At 38.3% G+C, this 26,502-nt stretch overlaps 1 protein-coding gene across 1 annotated transcript in view; it reads right to left on the bottom strand.

The window, feature by feature from the left end:
• Nucleotides 1-1,934: 1,934 nt before the first annotated feature.
• OPN4 (opsin 4) overlaps nt 1,935-26,502 on the bottom strand; it is a 531,222-nt gene continuing 506,654 nt past the window's right edge. Inside the window, exons 10-11 of the mRNA XM_044056590.1 lie at nt 18,949-19,017; nt 1,935-5,367 (exon numbers count right to left, since the gene is read on the bottom strand). Of these exons, the coding sequence (XP_043912525.1) occupies nt 5,056-5,367; nt 18,949-19,017 (381 nt within the window). The 3' untranslated portion in view covers nt 1,935-5,055. The remainder of the gene's footprint in view (nt 5,368-18,948; nt 19,018-26,502) is intronic.

The following is a 26,502-nucleotide window of genomic DNA, read 5'->3' as shown; positions in this document are numbered from 1 at the left end:
CAATAAGCTTTTAAAATAGAATATAGAACACCTCAGCCATTCAGAGTTCTGAATGGTCCTGTCATTAAATCTTTGTGGAGAGAGATATGGGATGGAATTGAGTTTGCCAGAGTAGTAATAGTTTCTAATAGAAAGTTTCTGCAGGAAGATGTAAATGTAGCTTTTTTGGGGGGCTCAGTGGCTGGGTTAAAGGTCATGTGCTTTTGTGTCTGTGATCTGTCCAGTTAGCGGTTTTACTGATTTATAGAAGTATTTAGGAGAAGATGACTGCCTATTTTCTTTTATGTAGACAAGCTTAGCAGAATTAATTGCAATTTTGTTTTTTTCCTGAAACCAAGAAATATTAGATGCAAGGTTTCATTGAATTTTTTTCCATTGTCTCCATGCCCTGTCTTTGTTCCATAAATGTTAATCTCATTTGTGAATCACTCTGCTGAGTCTGTCTGCTATCACGCTGGATTTCCCAAGGATGTGCGTTGCTATCAGAAAGCGTTGGGAGGAGGTCGCCCACTGCCATTCTCTCAGGGTCTCCCGACAAAGGAGGTAAGACCTGGTTCCTCCTTGTTTGTTTAGGTACCACATATACAGAGTGTACATGACTTTTATTTGCATGGAATTCTGGAAAGTATAGAGGGCTGTCAGCACAAAATAGTAGGAGGACAGTATTTTAAAGGTGGCATTCACATTCCTATATATTTTGGTTGAACGGCCATGGCCATGGTCATGATACGCTTTTCGCACAGTGCGAAAATAGGGTGTTCCACATTTTGACCATTTGTCACACATTGCAATGGTCTGTGTTCCACATTGGCCTCTTAGCAGGTTGAGACCTATGCCAGTGAGTAACATGCTTATTCAGTATTATCTTATAGTCAGAGTAAGTGAACTGGTCCAAGGACACTTTTTAGCCATGACACAAGACAGAAGCAGTTGAGCCATAAAGTAACCAAAAGAAAACAAGTCTCATGTTCATTCTGATAGATCCCCAGAACTCACAGGCAAGCTAAAACATAAATCCTTCCACAAAGTTCTGAATTTACCCAAGGCTTTCTCCCAGCAGGCCGTGCTATGGACTGCATCTGAGTGCCATCTTAACTGCCCAAACTACATCAACGGACTCTTTTAACCTAGTGAAACAGTGGCTATCATATGAGATCCTTCCAAATTGTCAAGCTCCCAGTCTCATATGCAGAGTGAATTTAGCTACCCTGTAAACTAACATAATTTCTGCAGCTTATATCTGCAGAGTCATCCTTTCTTTCACTAGCCAGGGCTTGTGAACTTTGGTAAGGATGTGAACATAGACAGATGTGTGAACTATTAACTTGATTTTGTCACTCTTCCTAAAATGTGTTAACTAGGTAAGGCACTGATCCACGTAGTCGTTAAACAAATCGCATACAAGAAGTCATTTTAAATTAACGACAGTGAGTTAGTTGTGTTTATACCATAAAGGGAAAAAGATCTAAAGCTGATCTTAATCAGTGTAATTAACAATCTGTACCCAATGGGAAGAAAACTGAAAGTTGGTAATAGATGAGTTTAGTCAAGCTTTGGAAGAATGTTTTTTTTTTTATCGGCTGCAGAACTTGCTCCTGGGTGAGGAAATGAGTACTTTTTCAGCACTTAGCCCCACTAATCTTTCATGGCCATGTTTTCTGTTACAGTTTTAGCATTTATTGCTGCGCATGATTGTCCTTCATTGTTTATAGTTTCATATGATAGTACTAGGCAAGTGGTCTGAATAACAATTAATAACTTGCTCAAGCACTGTAAAAGGTATAGCCAGTATAGTTACCTCCCTTGTTGATAAGGGCTATACTACTCTCAGGGGTAAATTTATGTCAACCCATTCATTCAGTCCACAAAACATAACTTAAAGAAGGCAAAAATGTTACATCATTTAACATGCAAGTGAAGCTTGTTCCACAAGTAGGGAATCTTCTGAGTAAAGTTTGTAATGTAAGTTGAGATTTTTGCCATGAGTGTTCCTAACAATACTAGTGTTTCTCAGCTGAAGAATATCTTGCAAAACTATATCTTTCATGACTCAAAAGTCAAGACAGAGATATCCACATAAGGGTAAGTACAAGACAGAAAAAAAGTGAAAGACTTTATTTTTAAGTATCTAGATAACTAAGAGCCTAGATCCTTGACTCTGTTAGCTAGGAAAAGCTGAGTCCCTTTAAGCTGAGATACATATTTGGTGAGATATGTATCAACCTGAAGATTATATTTAGTGATAATTCTAATAAGGAAGGAATATATGTAAGTTCACAGGTAACTACTAGGCATGCAGTTCAGGAAGCCATTTAGGAGCCTAGCCCAAATTCCCAATTGCCTTAGCTCACTGTCTGGTTAAGTGATTCACTCGAGGTCACATGGTAGGCAAGTGAGGTCTGAGAGATTCAATGTACTACAGGAAGAAGCTCATAGCCGTAGTCCTCTGTGCTAACTGCCAGTACATGGGCTAAGACCTCTGTGGACCTTGATAATTATCCGGGCAATAAAAACTCCTTTCTTACTGTAACTAATACATGATAATCAAAGGATAGTTAATTGCTGAGAAAATACCTAGATTTCTAATAACTGTATTCAACCTAAGTGCGGTTCAATTTTGTGTGATAAATATTGGGAAAGACATTTTCAAATGTGATTTCACTACACATTTTTGTGTTAAGTTTAAGGCAATGGTTATAACAACAGGTGCTGACTTTATCTAGCCTTTCTTGATGAACATTGGAGTCTGTTGCAGTCATTCTCAAACTTGGTCAACCATAAACGTTGGAGAGTCATCCTCACATGAAAGAAGTAGATGTCAAAGGGAAGGGGACTCCACATAGAGCTCTGGGGTACTCAAGTACTGTCTAAGGTATTAGATAAGAAGGTAACCACTAGTTCACAACCATTATGTTCTATCAGAAAGACAGTTAGTCATCTATTGAGTAATATATGCATTAATACTGAATCTGATAAGTTTATCTACAATGCTTGTATGGGGAGTCATATTGAATGTGGCTTCAGTCACACTCAAAAAAAAAGTCAACCAAATTAAGCATGCAAGACCTGTCCTTAGCAAAGCTGCATTAACTAGGGTCAAGTGTTTTAAGTGACCTGTTTTGAAGTTATGACTAAGGTCCTGCCCATGATGTTCTAGATAATACAAGGGAGGTTAATGGGATGGTAATTATCAGGGTAATTTACAACACTGCTTTTATATAGAGACACTACAACATTTGCCTTCCAGTGCTCAAGCATATATCCTGAGAATAAGATGAGATTAAGAGGCTTGAAGTGGGAATTAGAATATACTTTGGCTAGCAGCATGGCACCCAGGTATATTAACCAGGCCCAATGGGGCTTTGGCTAGCAGCATGGTACCCAGGTATATTAACCAGGCCCAATGGGGCTTTGGCTAGCAGCATGGCACCCAGGTATATTAACCAGGCCCAATGGGGCTTTGGCTAGCAGCATGGCACCCAGGTATATTAATCAGGTCTAATGGGGCTTTGGCTAGCAGCATGGCACCCAGGTATATTAACCAGGCCCAATGGGGCTTTGGCAAGCAGCATGGCACCCAGGTATATTAACTAGGCCCAATGGGGCTTTGGCTAGCAGCATGGCACCCAGGTATATTAACCAGGCCCAATGGGGCTTTGGCTAGCAGCATGGCACCCAGGTATATTAACCAGGCCCAATGGGGCTTTTTTTTTCAGTTTTGGTAATAGTTTTCCAGATCGGGGCCATAATGACAATGGAAAGAACAGTATTATCAGATTTTGGAAAGAGGATACTAGGGTGGGAAGGAGACAGCAATGACAGCTAAATTTATCACCTAGGAGGTTTGCTATGGTTTCTGAATCAGAATGGGCATTGCTGTTGACTTTGAGCATGGTGCAGTATTGAGTATTAGTTTTATTACTCTTAATATACTTGAAAAACTCCTTGTGATTATCCTTCTGAGTTATTTACCTTCATTTCATACTCAGCTTTACTCTTCCTTATGTTACCTTTAACAGCCCAACAAAAACAGTTTATACTCCTACTGACTAATGGTCAACATTTTCTTATGTGGACCTTTTCTCCTGATCTTATTTTTTTTTGTCTATGAGTTCCACATTTGAAATGTTTAAGGCCGTCGGGTGAGGGGTATGAGTTTAACTTTGGAGTAATCCCTGAATGTAGTTGAATTTGTGGGCATTTTGATACTAGTTTTTAGTTAAAAGGTGACAGTCTAGTGGTGAGATATGATCAAAGAGGGGAAATCAGTAGTAGGTATCCAGGAAAAGGCAGCATTCATAAATTCACTATCACGTATATTTCTTGCTGTGGTGACAACTTGGGCACTTTGATCTAGTGAATTTGTATTAATAAAATCTGAGCCATGAAGTACATTTCATGCGTGTTTAACTGTTAGAAATATGGTAAAGCAAACTGGCAGAAACTAAATAATGATAATTTGCTAACTGCAGGATCCCGTAGTTAGTAAAAGTAATTTTTTATAGCTAGGCTTTATTTAATGTAACATTACTATAGCAATATAAGAATGTATTCTGTACTTATAGATTCATAGGTACTTATTAAGTTATTGATCTGTGAGGATGTTTAGAAGCCTAGTCATACATGCCCATGGCATGACGTTTTTATCCCTTATAGCTTAATATTTATTTTTTGACTTTGTGCTTTCTATGCATACTATGAATGAGACAGGCCTTTCTTAGACTGATGCATTCCCCTAGTTAACAAATTAAAAAAAAAAAGTAAATAAAAGTACTAAACTAAAAAGTACTAAAGTAAACTTGTTAAATATAAAATCCTCACATAAAGATCACAACACAGTAATTTTCCACAGTCTGTAAACTACAACAGATTTACTCTTGTAAAGAAGGACTGATAGCTAAATTTGAAATACTGTCTCATTTACAGAACAGTTGCAGTATTTGCAAATGAATCAACTTAAACAAAGTTACAGTGTGTATGCACTCAGGAACAGAAAGTGTGCTCTTTGTAAACACAAAACATTTAATATGATTGGAATGTTTCAGTCTTAAAATATCAAATTGTGTGGCTGGGAACTTGATTTTTTGTTGGTGACATGTGATTGCTGACATCTTCATGGACGGTCTGTGATACTGTCTCTACAGCAGCTGAAGTAACTGTACTGCTTCTGCTTGGATCATCTGATTGTCCCTGCTTTTCTTGATGGGGATCATCATTCTTGGAATTCACAGTATGTTTGGAAGGCTCTCTGCTCTGCTGTTTGTTACTGTATGTTATCACAATGCTTGGTATTCGAGCTGCCAAGGCATGGGGGAGCGGTTCCCTTTTATGCTGGCTAGCAGCCTTCCTGCTTCCACTTCCGCTTCCCTGCAAAGCACGTGAAGTTAAACAGAGATCTGTTAGTATAAATCTAGATAGTATAAATTCACAACTCTAATGGAACTAATAAAAATAACTTATTAGATGATAACATATAGCTTCTTACTTAACTATACTAACTCCATGGTCAAGAAGATATGGAGAAAATGGAATGACTGAAATCAAAAGTCCATCCTATTCCAGTAATAAAAACTGCAGTCTCAAATCAGTGAAAATAGAACTGCATTATCATTTTAACACATCATAAAGCATTTCAAATACATCAGTCAAATGTGAAATTTAACTGTCGCATTTGTTTTTTCTCTACACTTTGTGCCCCTCTGCCTGACAATAATCAACCATCCCACAGCTGAACTAGTTCCCAGTCATTCTTTCATGGTGGGGAGGCAAGTGTTGTCCAGGGGGGCTGCCATTCAAGCAGCCATGAATGGTTATTTATATCCTCACTAGCATCCAGGCCGTGAGGACATCTGAATGGCCTAACCCCATCCCCTGCAGGGCTCAGTTTTTAGCTTTTTATTGGTTAATTGGTTAATTTGTTTAAATCAGTTTGCTCATTTGCTACTGTTATATAAAAAAAAATACACTTTATGCATCACCGCTTAAATAGGGTTAAACTATTCCCAGTGCCATAAAGTCTGCTCTTTAAATTTCCCCTTAGAACTAGCCAGTTTTTTAGTTTTAGCACTCAAATCTGTTTCTATGAGCTAAGCACTTGTTCTGAAGTTGTTGTAAGCACTAAATAGGCTACAAATTACTACATTACTCTGTGTTCCTCTAGGCAAGTGAGGAAAGTTGTTTTTAGTACTTGATAAATAAGCACCTATCCAGGCATGTCTAAGGGTCAGCTCCCGGTGTTTTCCCCTGTCTACCTGATGAATCTGGGCATCTTGGGGCAATGCAGCAATTGCCTCATGTACACAGACAACTCTCTCCTCCTACCACCCAGCACTACAACCTGTGAGAGATGCACTTATATAGCCAAACTGGAAGCAAAGCTCTCTTCACCCAAGACTGGACTAGACAGTCAAGAGGAGAAGGTAAACACTTGCACCACACCACACTCATCACATAGTCCCTCAAAACTTACGCCAGCAAAACAAGACACATAGAAACACAAAACACACACCTACATTCGAGGAGGCTCTCAATAAAAATCTGCTCAAGCAACAGAGATCTCCAAAGCAGAAACGCAAGCAACCTCCAACCCCAACACAACCCAAATGGCACATAGCCCACAGTCTCAGTGTGCCACTCAACCACAGCCCATAAGGCATAACAACATACTCAACACTCAAGTCATAGGTGACTCTATAGTCAGGCACACTGATGTCCCACTCACCAGGCTAAACAAGGAGAAATTTACTGTCAGCTGCCTGTCGGGTGCCAGGATCTGCCACATAACGCACGCACTCAAGTCACTCCACAACAAGTACAAATATGATTCTGTCATTGTCCATGTTGGTGTGAATGACCTGAGATGTACCTCCCTGGACTACATGATAAGAAACATGGAGGAGCTGTCTGATCTTGTAGCCCAGGCAGGTATGACTCTCGCCCTGAGTAGCATCCTGCCATCACCCAGAATGATACCACAGTACAAGGACAAAATGATTGACCAACAATTGGCTAAGCTTATGGTGCCATTCTAAGGGGACCAAGTATCTGTCTGCCTGGGATGACATGATCAACAGACCACAATGCCTTACCAGAGATGGCCTGCACCTGTCGCCCTTGGGATTCCGGATACTAGCTAAGGCTCTTGCCACCCATATAGTGCCTTTTTTAGGCAAGGTTCAAATGACAAATTCACCACTGTAACAGGTACAAGCAAGCAAAATCTGAGAGTAATGCTACTTAATACTAGAAGTCTAAACCTCAAATTGCATTCACTTGACGCACTCCTTAAAATTGAGAACATCGACATCTGTGCAGTGACAGAGACCTGGTTCAAGGATCGAGAGACTACCCCTGCATTACCAGGCTATAATTCATACCACACCTTTCGGCCACCTAACCTGGACCAAAACACTAAAGGCGGAGGAGCGTCCTTATTCAATAAGGATATTCACACCTCCAGGCTAGTTGCTCAGCATAATGCATCTGAGATTATCCAAGTGCAACTAACTCTGGGCAAGACAATACAATGCAACTTGCTACAGATCCCCCACCATCTCTCAGGACTCCCACTCCTCATTTCTTGATACACTGGAAAATATTAGGGTACAACCCAACACCCTCATAATGGGCGATTTCAACTACCCCACCATTAACTGGGAAAACTACTCATGTACCAACTCTTTTGCTCAATGTTTTCTGGAATTCATAAATTCCAACGCATTGGATCAACTTATTCACACCCCCACCAGGGGCAGCAATATCCTAGACCTGGTCATTACCAACATGGGTGACCTGTGTTCCACACCAGAGGTCAATTTCTTGTTGGTCAGATCCGACCACAAGCTAATCAGCCTAGACATTCACATCCTACCCCCACTCCCCATTAGGGAACCACTGTAAAAAATTTCTCCAAAGCCAACTTCATGCTTCTTAAGACAGAAGTGGCAAACTTCACAACACCCATGCAGATGGACAATGGAGGTACGACTGCTGAATCCTACACAAATGCACTTTATAAGCACTTACACGAGTGCATGGATCTTGCTATCCCTAACAGAACCAAGATGCTATCCTCCAAAAAAAGGAAGCCAATCTGGTGGTCCCCTGCCATAAACAAACTCTACAACAGAAGAAAGAAACTGTTGCAAAAAAGAGTAAAATCCCATGATTGGAGGAACTCCTTGGTCAGCTTCAGTAAGAAGCTGAGATCCCTCATAAAATCCTCCAAAGCTAGTTACGAAAACAAAATTGCCACTGGTTCTAAAGACAACCACAAAGCATTATATAGCTATGTCAAGAATCTCAATGGCAGCACTCAGATCTGCTCTGAGTTAAAGCACAATGGCACTAAATATACAGAACCAACTGATATTGCCAACATCCTGGCAGACAGGTTCAGTGCTAACTTTACCCCTCTCTCACCCCCTAAAGGGCCCATCTCTATACTGGAAGAATGCAAAGTTCCTGTAATCATGGCTGCACAGGTAAAAAACACACTCTCCAAAGCAAAGAACACCGCATCCATGGGACCTGACAGCATCCCGGGCTGCGTTGTACACGAACTATAGAATGAACTGGCCCCCCCACCTAAGTACCAGGTTCAATCATAGCCTCACCTCAGGCTTTGTACCCACTGAATGGTGCACAGCAATGGTTATCCCACTCCACAAAAGGGGAGCCACCACGGACCCAGGGAACTACCACCCCATTAGCCTAATCAGCTTGGTCTGCAAGGCCATGGAACATATCACCATGGAACTTATCAACAAAGACATTGGTAAACGATAAACTCTGGACCCCACCCAGTTTGGGTTTGTAAAAGGCAGATCATGTCTCCTAAACCTGATAGACTTCTTTGACGCAGTTACCAAAGTCATAGATGAGGGTAAGGTAGTTCACACAGCCTATCTAGATCTCACCAGGGCTTTTGACACCATCCCCCACTCTAGAATTATAGATAAACTCACTAAACTAGGTATAAATCCCTATGTCACAAGATGGGTTGCCAACTGGCTCATGACAGAACCCACACTGTGAAAGTAGCAGACTCCAAATCCGACTTCAGACCAGTGACAAGTGGAGTACCACAGGGTTTAGTCCTGGTTCCTCTCCTGTTTGGTATCTACTTTTCTGAAATACAAGCTAACACAGAAGGTCTTTGGCTAATGAAGTTCGCAGATGGCTGCAAACTAGGAGCCATAATCGAAACTCCTAATGATGTGGGCATTCTACAAAAGGGCCTCACTGAGACAGATGCCTGGTGTCAAAGCCATGTCCTCAAGCATTGTCATCCCCTTTGGTAAAACTCTGTACCCATGAGCTACCACATAGGTGGTAGTCTACTTAACACTGAAAGTATGATGAGACCTTGGGACACAGGTGGACAATAGTCTCTCCTTTGATAATCACATTGCCACAGTAGTCAGGAAATCCTTCTACGTGGCACACCTCATCACAAAAGGTTTCTCATCCAGGAAAAAAGAGGTCATTGTTTCCCTCTACTCATCACTCATTAGACCCATTATAGAGTACAACGCCCCTTTTGGTATGTACCTCACAAGAGATCTACAACAATTGGAAAGGCCACAGAAATACCTCACAAAGAGGATTACTGGCCTCAAACAGATGCCCTATGCAGACCGTCTAAAAAAACTCCAGCTTTACTCCGTTGCATATCGCCTACTCAGAGGCGATCTCTGCCTAACATACAAAGCTATGTCAAACCCATAGCTGTTGGACATGCTCCACTTAAAGAAATCCCAATCCCTCTGAGCTACACACTCTAGGGACCTAAACCTTGTCACCACAATAAACAGAACATGCTGGAGGGATAGATTCCTGTCCCAGAGACTTCCCATACTCTGGAACAAACTACCTATCTATATCAAACAAAGCTCCTCATTAGCACTCTGTAAGAAAGATCTTGATGATTGGATGGGAAATACGAAATTCACCCTGGGGATCACCTCTGTGGCTCTACTTGACAGGGGCACAGGAAAAAAAATTATTGGGTAGCGAAAGCCAGGGTACCTTTTTGGCTAGGCTTATATAGGCCCTAGGGCCAGTAGCCTAGTGCCTACCTATGAACCTATAAAACAACCTTTTTATCCAATGATGGCCTGAACAAAAATCATGACTAAAGAAATAAATTCAGTTTTACTGTTCAGCTTTACTTTTTCCTGCATCCTTTCAACACATGGTAACTGGCCAACAGTGCACTGTAATAACTGTAGAATAAATAATCAGATTAAGCTGGAACAAATCTGCTTATTACTACAATATTCAAAGACTATTGTTCTTTTTTTTTTTGTTCTATACTAGAGGTAGGGGTGGGGCAATCAGGCTTCCTATAGTAATATCCAACAATGTTTTTTTCTCTTTGCTTTAAGAGCTGAGATGGTGGGGTGCAAGTACATCAGAATATCTGGAGAGGCCAATAGGTCCCTGGAAGCCAAGGAATCATGGATTCCATGAGGTGCATTTTAGGAGTATTTTCCAACTTTTTGATGTAATACTTTAAAAAAACATTAGTTGGTGATAAATTGAGAAGACAAATGCTTGGGAGGTTATTTAAATTATATCAGAAAATAGTGCCTGAGCCTGACTCCTTATCTCTACTGCTCAAAAAAGATAGTCACCTTTTGTATAATGCACAAATACCACAGTCATATATTTCAAATGGCTGCTATTAAACATATACACAGCATGCCTCCTCATCCCACCCCAAACGACAGCCACCTTCTGTGTAGCAGTGTGATGTCAGACTGGGACAAAACTGAAAGAACAAAGTATTTCATTTCATCCTGTTGCTGTCATTTGTATATTTGAGCATTCCTCCTTATCTCCACTCCCTAAAGATAACAACCCCTGTATAAGTTCACAGCACTCTATTGAATCACAAGTTCAGTGACAGAGTGAAGTCTTCAAAACATTCAACAAAAGCGCTGTGTTTAAGCGATGGACACATTGAAAGGAGGAAGATCAAGTGCGTGTGAGTACAATTGTGGGTCTTGTTTTTAACACCTAAACATTCTGATGACGGTTGGCAGTATGTGAGCGAGTGTCTGTGAATTAGTGTTAGAGAAAGGGTTGTGTTGTGCATTTGTGATATGTATCTGTGTAGTGGTAGTGTTGCGGAAAGTATTTTTGAAGATAAAGGTGTAAAGTTGGGGTTAGGGTTAGTGCACAATTAGTAAGATGGAGTGGATGAAGACCTCTGCCCATTTTTACTTATTTGTGTTAACTCTGTAACCCTTTCCCTTCCCCTGCTTCTTACCCCAACCCTGTACATTATCTTAGTAAAAAAACATTTTTGTTACACTACAAACATTCAGATAATGTATGTTTGAATTTATTAGTAAGGTTTAGACTAAGCAGGTGCAGAAAGAAGCAGTTTTTCTTTTTGATTAGATGTCTTTCACTTAATACTTTTTCAAAATGCCCTTATCGATTACCTGTGTTTCAGTGCTCGTACATTTCGACAGCATATACTGTAAATGTGTGTGTGTGTGTGTGTGTGTGTGTGTGTGTGTGTGTGTGTGTGTGTGTGTGTGTGTGTCTAATATAGCTTATATTTATATATAATATATATATATATATATATATATATATATATATATAATATATATATATATATATATATATATATGTGTGTGTGTGTGTGTGTGTGTGTGTGTGTGTGTGTGTGTGTGTGTGTGTGTGTGTTGTATCTATGTCTCTCTCTCTCTCTCTCTATATATATATATATATATATATATATATATATATATATGTGTGTGTGTGTGTGTGTATATAGTGGCACAATAGTTTTTCAGCCTTAGGGGGTAAGATGTCTCCCACCCATAAGGAAAAGCAGTAGACCACAGTGAAAACTGGTGCATGTGAGCAACAAAGCTTCTGGCTGAGAATCCTAAAAAATCAAGAAAAAAGAACGAACACTGTAGCCAAGCTCAGGTGATACTTCAGAGTAATCAAGTAATTATAACTTGTTTAGAAATCAAATTGTCTTTATTGAAATACAACTAAATAAATAGATGAGCACTTTCACCTTTAAAAGAGCTTCATCAGATTTAATCCTGTTTACATGATCCTGTTGTAGCTTGAGTGAACAGCCTATGACATACATTTATGACCCCAGCTTGAGTTAATTAATGATGGTCTCTGTGTTGAAGCATGGCATGTGAACTGGATTAGATTTGACAAATGCTTTAGGCAATAATATACAATGTGTATGTGTGCTTGAACATGTGTGAGTATATGCATTTATGTGAATGTGCGTGTGTGTATTTGCACTTGTTGGGGGGGAGGTTGAGTGCAGGGGGACTTTATGGTATTTGGTGCAAGTTCGTTAACAGTGGGGTCACACTGGGATAATGAACTTTTCTGTATTCCCCACTGTTGTCCGATCTCAAAGTTAATAATATGTAAGTAGTAGCGGGTGTGTGTGTGTGTGGGGGGGCTCCTGCAAAAACACTGTTTCTTTGGGGTTTTTTTGATGGTTTGAACCATTCAGTATTTCAGCTCGCTATAATGAAATGTCAGTCGAGTGAATTTCAGTGTTTCAGTATAAACCATATATATCAACCTCCTTTCTCTCATTTTTTAAATGAGGTTTGGATGTCACATCAACTGTCATCACCTCTGTGGCAATGTGCAATGTGCCAGTAGCCAGCTACTTTCCAATAAAGACTGCCAATTATCACTTCCAGTGCTGATGCTTGCTATGGAAAGTGAAAGAAATTGCCAAACATGTTACTCTTAAATGATTGGTAACTCCACCCCAAACACAGATACACACAATAATTCCCATAGCAATACTAGCTGTACACTGACTTCAGCAAATACAATATATTTGTTTAATAGTACTTCTGCCACAGCATTTCAATGACTGCTGATTAACAGTGATCAAACAACAGCAAAGGTAGGTCACTTGTACCCACAGGTGGCTTCTCTTCCTATAAATTTAAGCCATTTTAACTGCAAAGCCGGATTAGTGACTGTTTAAACTGAGCAAGTACAAGAGAGTCAGTGCCATCCACAGAAAGCTCCCACCCCATCCAACAATTACAGCTACTTCTGTGTTCAATTCAGATGCCTGACTGTGATAAAAATGATGGACGTGTAATGTATTTCAGCTCTGATTCACACACATGTATCACATTTTTAAGTATTCCAAGTTGCCTCACACAAATCACATTAATCATGCAAAGCCAGAATAATGAACAAGCAACAGCAGTTAGTCATTTCCCTCTGCAGACAGCCTCAGCAAGTATAGCTAATTTGTTTTCATCTCAAATGTCCAACTCTATAAAAATAAAATCAATGAGTGAATTGTCCTCACAACTTTTTATTGCAAGAATCAGAGGCAAAGCCAAAAATATTTTGGAAAAAGGGCCCAAAATCAGGGACAGAATTTAGAAATTTCTCATATACTTGTGGAATTGATAGACTAGCTTGTTTGTGTAGCATCCATTTTCTGAAGGATATGAAGTCTGCAACTCAAATGTATGTCATTATTTAGTAACTGCAACCCTCAACAATTTATCAGAAAATGACAAATTTTGTAAAAAAAATAAGACAAGCTGAAGGATATTCCGCATTTTGAGAGACAGTTGTCAGGTACTTTGGTGATCTATCAAATCCATCCACTGCCCACATCTGATTGCCTGCCAGAATTTAAATAAACCTTTATGTACTCACTAGCTGCTGCTGCTGCCACCTTCCATTTCTTGTATACTCTCAGGTGTCCTACTCTTTGCCATTCCAGGAATAACACAGAAAGCACCACAAATTGATTGACAGGTGCACAGTATCTCCCCCATAGTTCACTGTTAAGCTAGAGGAGCTTTTCTGCCCTTTATTTTGTTTTTGTGTAATGACTGCTATGCTCTAAGGCAAGTGGCAGTGGGGCAGCTTCTGTCAGCAAAGTTCATTTACTGCATTACAACTCTATTCAGGGATAGTGGTGGTGTGCCTATATCTGAACTGCATAGCCATTGTTATACATTCTTTGTTTATCTGCATGTGACCCAGACTATGCCTGCCCATCTTATGTGTAGTAACACATCTCTTCTGCAATCCTGTTCCTATTCTTTGAATCAAATGTGACCTTTTATTTGATTTTATGTGTTTGTCCTAGTCCTGTAGAGTGAGTGCCATGCTTCTGGATATCATTGTTAGACTGTGAAAAGTGCACAGTCAAGACTTTCCTCCATTTGTGTTAGTTTATTATGTGGCTGAGTAGTCAGTCCAACTGAGCATGAAAGAATACTCCTCTGCTGGAAACTTGAGAAGCATACATGTTGCATAGTTTGTATATATAATATACAGAGGACTATGAGTGGGTCTTTGTTTGAGACATGGAGGTGAAGAAAGTCACCTTGACAGTGGAGCAAAGCAAATATGAATGAGTAATATATCTTACCACCCATGTCAATAATGTGTAAGAAGTGAATTATGTTTGGAGAGGCCTGATAACTTTGTAATGCATGGAGCTTCATCTTCTCCATGTTCTAGCAGTTCCAAAAAAGTGTAGGAAAGTGAAGTATTTTGGAGCTTTGAAAGCTGGAAAAATACTTGGCATTGCTACTACAGAGACAGCAAAGATAAAGTGTTCCTGTGATAACCGGATGACTTTAAAAGTTGTTTGGCACTTCACTCTGCCAGATTTTTTTGGAATATGTGTCATCTTAAATGGTGTAACAGCTTTTATAGCTCTGGAAATGCTTTCTATGCAGTTCTCTGGTGGCCACTGATATACTCTAGTGCAAGGCTAGTTCATAGGCTCATAGATTAGTACGAAGCTAACTGCCCTTGCGAGCCATTTTAAGCCTAGCCAATTATCCCTTGTGAGACCTAAACCCTGCACCTTGCGTTTGTAAGGGAAACACCTTAACCATTAGGCCACCCTCCCAACCCCTTAGTAGCTAGTACTTCATAGTACCAAATGTGCTTAACAAGACTTTAACATCTTTTATATGTCAAAAAGATGCTTAACAAAGTTGCCTTTTTCTAAAATAGGAGCATAATTATCACACTCTGCACTCTAAAAATAGACAATAGGTGCCATTATACTTAAAAATACATTTTGTGTCTACCGCTGTGAGGGAAAAAAAAGTCATTTTTCTCTTAATTCTTAGTTTGCTGCAAATCAGACATTAGTATGCAGTATACTTCCATCAGCATAACATTTAATAAAATAAACAATTCTTTAAAACACAGAAAAGAACACAGAGAAATCAAATAGTTATTAATAGTATTTTTAACAAACATGACAAGTAACTGAATAACATCTATGTCTAAAATGTATCATCAGTGTAATGTAACAAAGATCAGTTCATTATATTTTGGTTACAATGCTAATTGTTTATCTGCTTAAAATGTATTTTTATGCATTTCAAGGGAGATGGAACACACACACACACACACACACACACACACACACACACACACACACACACACACACACACACACACACACACACACACACACACACACACACACACACACACATTTTAACTCTCACATGGCATGCAGACCCAGGCAGTTTGGAAGATTTTTAGCTCACTTACATTATGCCTCTGGATTGTGGGGAAAACTAGAAAACTAAACCAATCTGCAAAATCTCATGTGTTCATAGGAAGGGCATCTGTGTGTTCTACTCCCCCAAAAATAAAAAAAAAAAATGAACTGGAGAAGCAAGCATTGTACCCTCTGTCTAAGATGTCATGGAAAATAAATATGAGTGTAAATTTCACCTGAAAGTCTAGTAAACTTTTATTGTTTTATAGAAGGATACTCAAAAATTGTAAGGATGGGTCACATGCTCCCTCCAGTAAAATACCCATGGCTCATATAATCACTATTCTCACCAAGGTGGTATAAACCAGGCTAATGACACATGAAAGCTGGAAATAGGATTTAGCCAAAGGTATCAACATAGCCATCTATTCCTACCCTAAAAACCAGAATTGAGGACTGGACTTCTGCAATTTAGATTCAAGCCTAAAATATCCAACACTGTTAAGATGGGCTGGAACAAAAGGTAGACCACTGATTATTTCCAAAACTATAGCAGGCATCTGTTCCGTGGCATACAGAAACAGAGCCTTAAACTTGACTCAGATAATTTGGATTGTATTAATGACCCACACATTGGATGATCTGGTTAGGAAGGGAGATAAATGAGAAATCAGTAACTGCTCACCACTCCCAGGGTAGAGAGTTGGGAGAATGTATTCTAAGATATACACTCTGCCTACAATCTTTCAAGGTGTACAGAGATGGATGGAGGTATCCAACATCAAAGCTGAAGGCTGTGAGATGGAATCACAAATGGATGCAGATGATAAGCAGTTTCACTGCTCCATTACACACTCACCCCTTGAGATCATGCAGAGTGGAACAGTGGGATGATCAAATTCCCCTGATGGTGGCCTAGATGATGGCTGCACCATGATTAGCTCTTGCCTGATAAGGGAACAAATGGGTGACATGATGGTAAATTAGCATGCTGTATCTGCTTACCCTTGAGTTTTTTTCTCCCCTCCGCTGTAAATAGCCAGGTGATTGACAGATGCACAGGGCCCAAAAAGAATGTCAAAAGATTGTACAATATGTGGGAGCCAAAGGGTTCTTCAAGCCATTCATGGTGCACTGTTGATGTTCTCTGGTAGCTGGGAAGTTTGTCCAGGGGTCACAAGCCCAAGCAGGGAAGTCAATAAGGCTCTATCAAGCCTTGACCTAAAATTTAAGAGTGTTATGTTTATGTCTGTGCCATCTAACTGCCCCCAAAACTCCATAAGGGAATTTCTGTTCCTATTTACCAGGCTTACACAAAAGGGCACCCATGAAGAGCTTTTGGGAGTCACTAAGATCAGCATGCATAGTTAAGGGCATTGTAAATTGCAATTAGGTCCCTTTCCATTTTTATATAGTGCCTGTTAGTTGCAAATGTTTCCAAGGCTTTGGCACTATGGCCAGCACCTTGGTAAACACTGTGGGTGTTAAATTAAGCACAAATTACAGTAATCTGAACTGAAAGTGATGCATTTCACAGTTAAATGGAAGAATACAAACTACAGATACTGATGTACCAGAAGGCATCTGTTATACCAGTGACTCCTTGTGGCTGCACAGACATGACCTTCCTGGAGATTCATTATTTAGAATTAGATGACCTTCTTGGAGATTCATTATCTAAAATTAGATGTATTTGATGTGTTAGCAGAATTCACTGCAGTACTGAGTGTGATGAAAAACATCTACCCCAGTAGAAGTGCGAGGAGAACCACTAGCCAGATTAAGCAAGAATCTGTATGATCCATTCCAGCAGTAGAATATATGCCCATACTAAGAATTTTGCTGAAAAGGTTTAGTATTTTAGTACACCTCTTTCTGGAGTGGAATCTAAAAGCTCTAAACCACAGCTGACATTTAGTATGCAGTGGTCGTTTGTTGATGGCTGTTCTAACTGGGTCAAAATCAGAGAGATGTCTGTGTGTCAGCCTGAAAACACAGAAGTGTTACACTTAGGCCAACAGAGGGACTTAGGCCAACAGAGGAGGTCCACTTTAAAGACTTGTCCAGCGCAGGAGGGCAAAACTGTGTGATGCTACAATATCTTGCTCAGTCTACTAGGATAATTCTTCCACTTTTGATACTGGCTAGGTTTGGAAGTGGTAAAGTACAAGAAGGCCAGGGGGAGCATAAATGTACTCTACAGTGCCACTAATTAGCTAAAACTAACAAAGCAAGAGCATACTTTATAGTTTGCTTTTAAAATAAGCCAGACTTAAATATTAAAATTGTAGCAATTATCTCTCTGTGTTCATTCTCTGATAGATGGGCACCACATTGTTTGGTTCATAGGTAAATGTATATATATTTAAATAAATAAATAAAAAATCAGCCAGTCATTGAATGTTAAATATTAAAATTCTTTACTTAAAATAAATGAGTTGTAGCATATGCTTTCTAAAGCTTTGCACCAGAAATTGAAAATAAAGCATTCAAAAGAAAAAAAAACAAGCAAAACACAACAAAATGGTTAGAAAAATTATTTTTAAAATCTAAAGTAGAAAACATCTGCCAGTAGCTAAGGATATAATATGCCATTATAGTTTCTGGCTTTTAAGTTTTAGAATCTTTACAGGCAGTATAATTTGATCTCTGACTTCAAGAGAATCTTCCAGCAAGCACTTTGGAAGGACCTTTTTAATTAACAATCAGACCTTTTATTTATAACCCCCAAAACAGGATTTCCTGTGGCTTTAGTCTGAATTTAGAAGATATTCTTCTTGGTTACAGAGTTACATGCTTCAGGGCAAAGAAAAGAATCTTAATCTGTTGTCCAAATAAGGCATCATGTAGTAACCTAGCAGAATCATCACTCAGCAGACTATGTAGTAGTGCGCACAGTCAAAAGGCAAAGATCGCATTCATAACCAAAATTACAAAATATTTTCACAGTAGTAATACAGTTATATACAATTTTTACATAATGCCTTTTACATATTACTCTTTTGTTTAAAATGTAAATACAATGCAACTTTTTTTTTCACTTTCATCTTAAGTACAGCCTTAGTACAACTTCTCATGCATTTCTCTTTCAAAGCCAAGTAGCATTTTCTAACATTATTATAATTCTTCTAACATTTACCATGTCGGTCCTGTTATTTTTTTCTTTTTTATCCCTCTGTTTGTTTGTGAAGAGCACAGCAGGCCAAAGGATGGAACATTTAGTTTTCATTTTCTTTTACTAAATTGTGAGTCTTTTCCTTGCAGTGTTCATTTTCATTGGCAATCGAGGTACATTTTATCATCTTGAATACAATGTCATGTACTATGGCAAATGCTTCATGGATGCACATCACAATCAGGCATTCAAAGTTCATCCATATCTGTGCCTGCACATATACAAATCATGATGCAATGTCTTTCATACTTACATAGAGTGAAGAGTGGCATTCTCCAGATCTGTTGCTTAGCACAGAAATTTCATCTGCTTCAAAAGAACCCTGAAGAATTAAAAAAAAAAACTAATAGCAATTATTCTCAGGTCATACATTGAAGAAATCTTCAAATCATGATATCTGAGTTACACATAATGCAGAAAAAAAACAGTACTTTAAAGAGGTATAGAACCCAAGTATAAGCATGATTTTTACAAGCACACATTTTAAAAAGCATAATATCCACCTCTGTGTCCTCCCCACAGGACATGGTATTCCATTACCTCAAACCATAAATCTAACTGAAATTCTAGTCCTCGTCCTAACATTACACTTTAACTCTTAAAGTTATTGACTTCAAATATTTCAAAAAACATTTTACCATTTGGTCTTTATTTCAAACTGATACATAATTAAATCAGACAAAATGTCCTCATTGAAATGTTTGAAAGCACTGTTCTCAATTGGTTGTTGGTTTACCAGTGGCGAATATCTTGGATGTTAAAGAAACATAGCAATCAACATTTCATCCCTCAGAAGAAACACCACTAGTATTCATTCACCATCCCCTGTCTGCTCGCTGTTTACTAACAAGCAAACTCTAATTCAGAGGTCCTTTGCCTTGCCACACCAAAACATTGTACCTTTTCTGTTTTTGTCCTTTGGCTGTGATATATCCTTTCTATGCTGCTCTATAGTCAGAACTCCTGATTGTATCATTTGGTTCTCACCCATAGTTTTACTCAGTCCAAAATGCAGCAATCCAAAAGCACTACAGCTACGGTTTGAAAATATAAACAAAAATAAAAACATACAAACTGTAAAAACACTTTATTCCAAACATACTAAAATGACTTCACAGTAAGCACTTTTGTCAATAAGACCATCAGACAATGCCAAATACAAGTTTTCCTACTCTTACAAAGGTATATTGGATCATATATGGTCTCTACCAAGAATCCTAGAAGAAATATTAATGGTCTCAAAGAGACGCAGAGGAGAGGTTTATTACTTCTACCTGGTTGGCTGGCTGGCACTTGAGATGCCAGAAAATTATAGAGAGGTAGAATCTTGATAAATGTTTCAAACAGGAGTAATTGGTGATTACAAGGGAACTGGCAAAGCAAATGTGTGGTCATCAAAGGGTCGTCTTTAAGAAACTGTTAGCTCCGCCATAGAATATAAACCTAATCACTGAAGTCCACTCTTACTTATTTACTTGTTTTATTTATTTATTTTTGAACAAGAAACATCTTTATTAAATTATCACTTATGACATAGGCAGTCATACACTTATATAAATGAAAACAAACCATATTGACATATTTTTAGTTGCAAACACTTTACATCACTTATAATCTGTTGAGTCATTGTCAGGCCTTCTTTCAAACCTCATTCCTCTTCCAAAATATTATTTTGCATGTATTATTCCCACAATTCCTATTTTTTCTATGTAATTTTCTCCTACCATTTTCTAAAGATCCCATTTCCACTTGTTTTATCTCTGTTACTATACTCATTACTTCTAGTATAGTTGGTTTAGACTTTGATTTCCATTTTCTAGTAACTGCTTTTCTGGTAGCCACCATAATTAGACTCAGCAAGGCCTTACTATGTCTAGGCAATTCTGATTCTGTGTTACAGGTCAACAAATAATTTCTTTAGTAATACTAATTAGCTCACTCAGGATTTCTGATAGAGTAGCCTGTGGGGAATTTTTAAAGTCTGCCAACTCATTACACTCCAAAATATATATATTTCCCCCATCCCACATCCAACATTTGTTATCTACCTGAGGAAAAATCTTTAGAGTCTACTTGGGGTATAAAAATATGCAAGTAAACACTGTCAAACAAAGATTCTAGATCTTCTAGACTTTGTTGCACATTTGGGAGTCATACATATATCCCCCATTGTTTCTTTGTACCTTGTCATCACAGTGAACAAAACATGTTGGAGGGATAGGTTCCTGACCCAGAGACTCCCCATACTCTGGAATAGACTGCCCATACATATCAAGCAGAGCACCTCCTTGACCCTCTTCAAAAGGAACCTTGATGATTGGATGGGAGACAGGAAATTCACCCCGGGGATCATGCCAATCGCCCTGCTAGACAGGGGTCCAGAGAAGTAAATATTGTGGGAAGAAATATCCAGGGAATTGCTATGGCTAGCCTTGTATAGGCCCTAGGGCCAATAGCCTAATACCAACCTATGAATTGATTATCCAGTCTCTCTTCCCAATCCTTTCCAACCTCATCTGTTTGATTTTTGTAGTTATCATGCAATATTTTAATTATCCTTTATTTAACAGCAACTGCTGTTCTAGATTCTACTAAAAACCCAACCAGTGCTGGTCTTTCAATTAGGCTCCCCCTATTTATTTCCCTATGACTATACCCTGATGTGATGATATGGTTTAGTGCCAGCATAGCCAGCTGGAGTTCTGTAAAGAGTGATATGTCCTTTGAATATCAAACTGATTTATACAAGATGCTTGTGTTACAAATGTATTAGAACTGTATGGCATTTGAATATCAAACTGATTTGTACACATGCTTATGTTACAAATGTATTAGAACTGTATGGCATTTGAAAATCAAAATGTGTTTGTAAAGTTGCTAGTGTTAAAGAATGTATCAACAGTGGATCCTGCTGGACAATGAAGGAATATACATGTGAGACTGTATGTATATATGTTAGCAAAGGGCACTGGAAGAGAAGGGGTTAAACAGCTAGCTTAATTCTTACTTGAAGAAAATACTGTTAATTGCACCACCTGTTGGGCCACAAAAGTGCTTATCTCACAGCTCTGTATAGGACTGGAGGTGGCATGTCTGGAAGAAGCCTTTGTTCATTAGCTCAGTAAAAAAGAGGGGAAGCCCCAGGTACTGCCATAAACATTAACAAAACTTTAGATATGCATCTTATCACATCTATGTTAACATCCTGTCTCAAGCTTCAAAGGGAAATAGTGTGAGAACCTAGGGTCAGGTGACCAGATGAGGTCATTCTGCCAGCCATCTTGGAAATTTTAGATATTACAAAGAGAACTCTCTCAATATTGGGTATTCTGTCTTGGGCTTGACAACAAGAAGGACCATTTACCACATCATCTACCCACTGTTAAGTAAATAGGGAATACTAATTCTCCTAGATTTAGTCAGGAAAATATAGTGAAGCTTAGTTTAGATTTGTTCACACTTCAAATGCATACTTAGAATACTTAGAACTTAAGTGGCAAATATTTTTAAAGCAGATATTTTGCCTGGCATCAACAAGATAATATCTATTAAATGCTTTCTAAAGTTTAAAAATATTTAAAACAGAAGCACATAATTTATTTTATGCTTTACATTATCATTGTTTTAAATGTGTTATAACAACTAAAGTTGTATACCTTTAAAATGGGATAAATTGTTTAATATTTTTGTGATTCTTTGCATTTTGACTTGTGATTGGTGGATTTGTAATTTAATTTATTAATTAGATATATAAGTGAGTAGTTGGTGGATGATTGTTAGTTTCTGAAGAAGTTCTGTGGATTAAATGAACAAAAGCACTTAAACCATTTGCTTTTGTATGGTGCCATTTTTGTTTCATAGTTTCTTCATTTAGATACTGTTTCAGAGAGATGGTGCTGGAGGACTTGGCTTGGACACTCAGCTGAGGACCTAATCCTACAGCTGTATGAGTAGGGAGTCTTACTGGGGACCTGAAAGAAGATAGATATAGAGAAATCCAGACCCTGGGCTGCATGTGTACCCTGTATGCTCTTAAGAGAAACTGTGCTTGATGCAGATAGGTCTGCATCTGGAAATACTGAGTCTATCCCTTTGTATTCCAAGTGAATGTCCATCTCCAGCATCAGTGGTGAGGATTCAGGCTCCTTGATTATTAGCCTTGAGAGGGGTCATCACACCTGATATCAATCCTTGATAGGGAAGGCAGTCTTTAGTCTGCAGTCCAGATACATTCTTGGCCTCTTCCTATTCTGTTACCTTTCCTCTCTAATTATTTGCTCCCAATATGCTGCTTCCTTTGTCAGTTTTCTCCAGTAAATTCCTGCCCTTCTTGCCTATTCACTGTATACCTAACTACAGCCATCCATATTGGCAGAATCTCCTTGCTTCATTCCTATGTTGGCTTAGGTCTTAGAATACTTCCTGCTATATTACGTACATAATATTCTGTATGATTATTGTTATTCTCCTAAAGGATCTGCATTCAAAATCCCAGTCTCTTCTTGTTTCTTGAGTTTTTCCCCTGTATCATCATCATCCACTTTGAATTATAGCCTTCTGCTTGTGTTATGTATAGGAACCATAACTGTGTAGCTCTGAAATACCCATTCAAATAAGGTAATCTCAAACCACCTTATTCTATCAAAGGGTCATCTTTCCCACTTGACTCTTTCCATCATCCCATCCCAGATAAACTCCTTCAACTTTTTATTAATTATTGTCCACAACTTCTTCTCTGGTTTATAAATACATATCTGACCTGTATATAAAACCAAAAGAGACTAAAACATTTTCACTGCTTGTATCTTGCTATCTGTATCCATAAACAAAAGGTTCCAATTTCTACGTTTTTTATCTTTTTCTTGCTCTCTTTCCACATATCCATAGGTTCAATAACAGAATCATTTTTAATCCATACTCCTAAATACTTCATTTTATAATCCCCCCCCCAAATAGAGGTATTGCTATACCAGTTCATGTGCGAGTACATAGTTTACAACTCTAGTCTTTGTTTTATCTTCATTCATTTTATATCCTGAAAAGACATGAAACTGTCTCAAGATGTTCCACAGCAGAGAGATATCATTTTCTGGTTTTATGATTTGCAAAATGGTATCATCTGCAAATAAAGTAAACTTTTCTTAATTACCATACCAATTATATCATTAAGTTTCTGAATCCTTATTTTATTTGCCAATGGCTATAAATATAAAGCAAATAAAAAGGGGGGAAAGAGGACATCCCTGCCTGGTTCCTCTGTTTAGACACAAATTTTTGCATCCGATCCCTCATATATCTTAATTAACCTTATTATTGTGTCAAGGAATGCAAATTCTTCCATTGCTCTACTCATAAAATCCCAGCTTACTCTGTAGAATACTTTCTATGCATAAAGACCCAACAACAGCTGGATTTTCTTACAAGATGCTTCCCTCTGGATCATCATTGTTCTATTAATGTTGTCAGATATTTGCCTCCCCTTCAAAAAACCCACATTGATTCATATAGATCAGTTTTGGCAACACCTTTGCCATTCTTTTTGCTGTTACAGACATACATACATTATAATCATGGTTTAAATTGAAATGGGCCTTATATGCAGCTGGGTCTGATAGGTCTTTGCCATCTTTAGGTACTGCAGCTTTCTTCCAGGATATTGGTGTTGTCCCTTCTTTTAAAATACTGATAAACAAAAACTTCCAGATCTTTATAATTTTCTACATTCCAAGTTTCCAAACTTCCACAGGAATGCCATCTATTTCTGCAGACATTCCTACAAATTAATTGTATGTCACCATTTGTATATCATCTACTCCTGTCTGAACTGTTAACTGTTGAGCCTCATCTGTTTCTAACCTTGGCATACTTAGGTCTTTCATTAATATTTTCATTTATGCACTTTCTTGATTTCCACATTTCTCTGCTTTATACAATTTTTTATAGAATTTCTGACATATCTGTAATATCTCTACGGGATCTCAGGTTATTTTCTTGTTGTAAGCTCCCCAAGTTTGAAAACAACCCTTTATACTTTGTGTTGCCTTAGTTGTCATGCTAAAAGTGTTTGTGCTCTGGAGTTATCAAAAAACAGTTGCTTAAGAGCAATTTTCTAAACTAATGGATATTATCCAGATACTCCCTTATTTTCTCTTTGCACTCTATAGTTGTGCTTCATTTTGTTCTATGGAAGTCCTCATATTCTGCAATATCTTTGTCAACCCCTCTAAGTAATTCCTGTTACAGCTTAACCATATCTCTTTTTCTTTTATTTCTACCCTATTTTAAACTCCACTTTCATTTCATCCCATTTGCTAGCTATAAATTCTGAAGACATGTCTCTTATCCCATAACTCTCAAATAAACTGCACTACATATTCCTCTTTTTTAACAGGTAAGTCTCATCTTGTGAAATATACTTTCTGTCTGTCTTAGTCCAGTTATTGTACTTGGGGAATAATATACAATTTCTTTCCACATCTTTCATACCAAATGTTTTCCTAAATTTCTTCAAAAACTGCATTCTTTTGTTATATTTTATAGGTTCATAGGTTCATAGGTAAGTACTAGGCTATCTGCTCCAGGACATCTATAAGCCTAGCCAGAATGTGTTGGCTTTTGCCACCCCCTTAGATTAGTTCCCTGTGCCTCTGTCCAGCAGAGCCACTGCAGTGATCTCAGGGGTAAATTTTCTGTTTCCCATCCACTCGTCAAGGTTTCTCTTGAAGAGTGTTAGTGAGGGGCTCTGCCTAATGTAGATTGGAATCCTGTTCCAAAGCATAGGGAGTCTCTGGGACAGGAATCTATCCCTCCAGCACGTCCTATTTATCATTGTGGTGAGGTTTGGATCCATAGAGAATGTGGCTCTTGGGGATTTATTTTTTTTAGGTGGAGCATGTCCATCAATTCTGGGTTGGACATGGCCTTGTATGTCAGGCAGAGATCACCTCTGAATAAGCGGTATGCAACCGAGTACAGCTGGAGTTTCTTTAGTCGAGCTGTATAGGGCATCTGTTTGAGGCCAATAATCCTCTTGGTGAGGTACTTCTGTGGTCTTTCCAGCTGTTGCAGGTGTCTATTTCTCCTAAAATTTTCTTAAGCTCCATTATAGCAGTTTTAAATGGAATATAAATACATGCCAGCATAATCCTTCTCCCTAGCCAGTAGCCCCTTACTACCACAAATTTACCATTATTACATTTTTTCTATTATTATTGGAGCTCCTTTAGCAATTAGTATGTGTTCCCCTTTTCCTTTGTCCCTGATACTCTGTTGAATATCCATCCTGAAATCCTTTTTATGAAGTTCACATGCTCACTTATTTCCAGATGTGTTTCCTGTATCATTGTTATTTACACTATGCATTCCTTAATACAATTCAATATTCTTGCTTTTTTGTCTATTACTGCAAGGTTATTTACATGCCAAAATAAAGTGGATTGTGAAACCATTGTGATAAGAAGGTATTATTCCCACCTATTATATATGACAGCTTTTTTTAAATATCTATTTCTAGGGTTTGTGTTACATGCAGTCATTAATGTTTCACAGGTTGATTTTTATACAGTTGTTTCCTGTCATCTGCAGTTTACCTATTATATATGACAGCTTTTTAAATATCTATGTCTAGCTTTTGTGTTACATGCACTCAATGTTTCACAGGTTGATTTTATACAGTTGTTTCCTGTCATCCGCAATTGAACTTGTGTCACATTTTACAAGAATTTTTTGTTTTATAGAGAACCCTGAAATACAAAAAATAATCACATCCCTAGTACACCCTCATAACCTATTAACTTAAAACAAACAC

This window comes from Protopterus annectens, chromosome 14.part0 (assembly GCF_019279795.1).
Source record: "Protopterus annectens isolate FY-2018-M chromosome 14.part0, PAN1.0, whole genome shotgun sequence".
Taxonomy (NCBI): domain Eukaryota; kingdom Metazoa; phylum Chordata; order Ceratodontiformes; family Protopteridae; genus Protopterus; species Protopterus annectens.
Note: the sequence above shows the minus strand (reverse complement) of the source record. Positions and strands in the feature narration are given on the sequence as shown.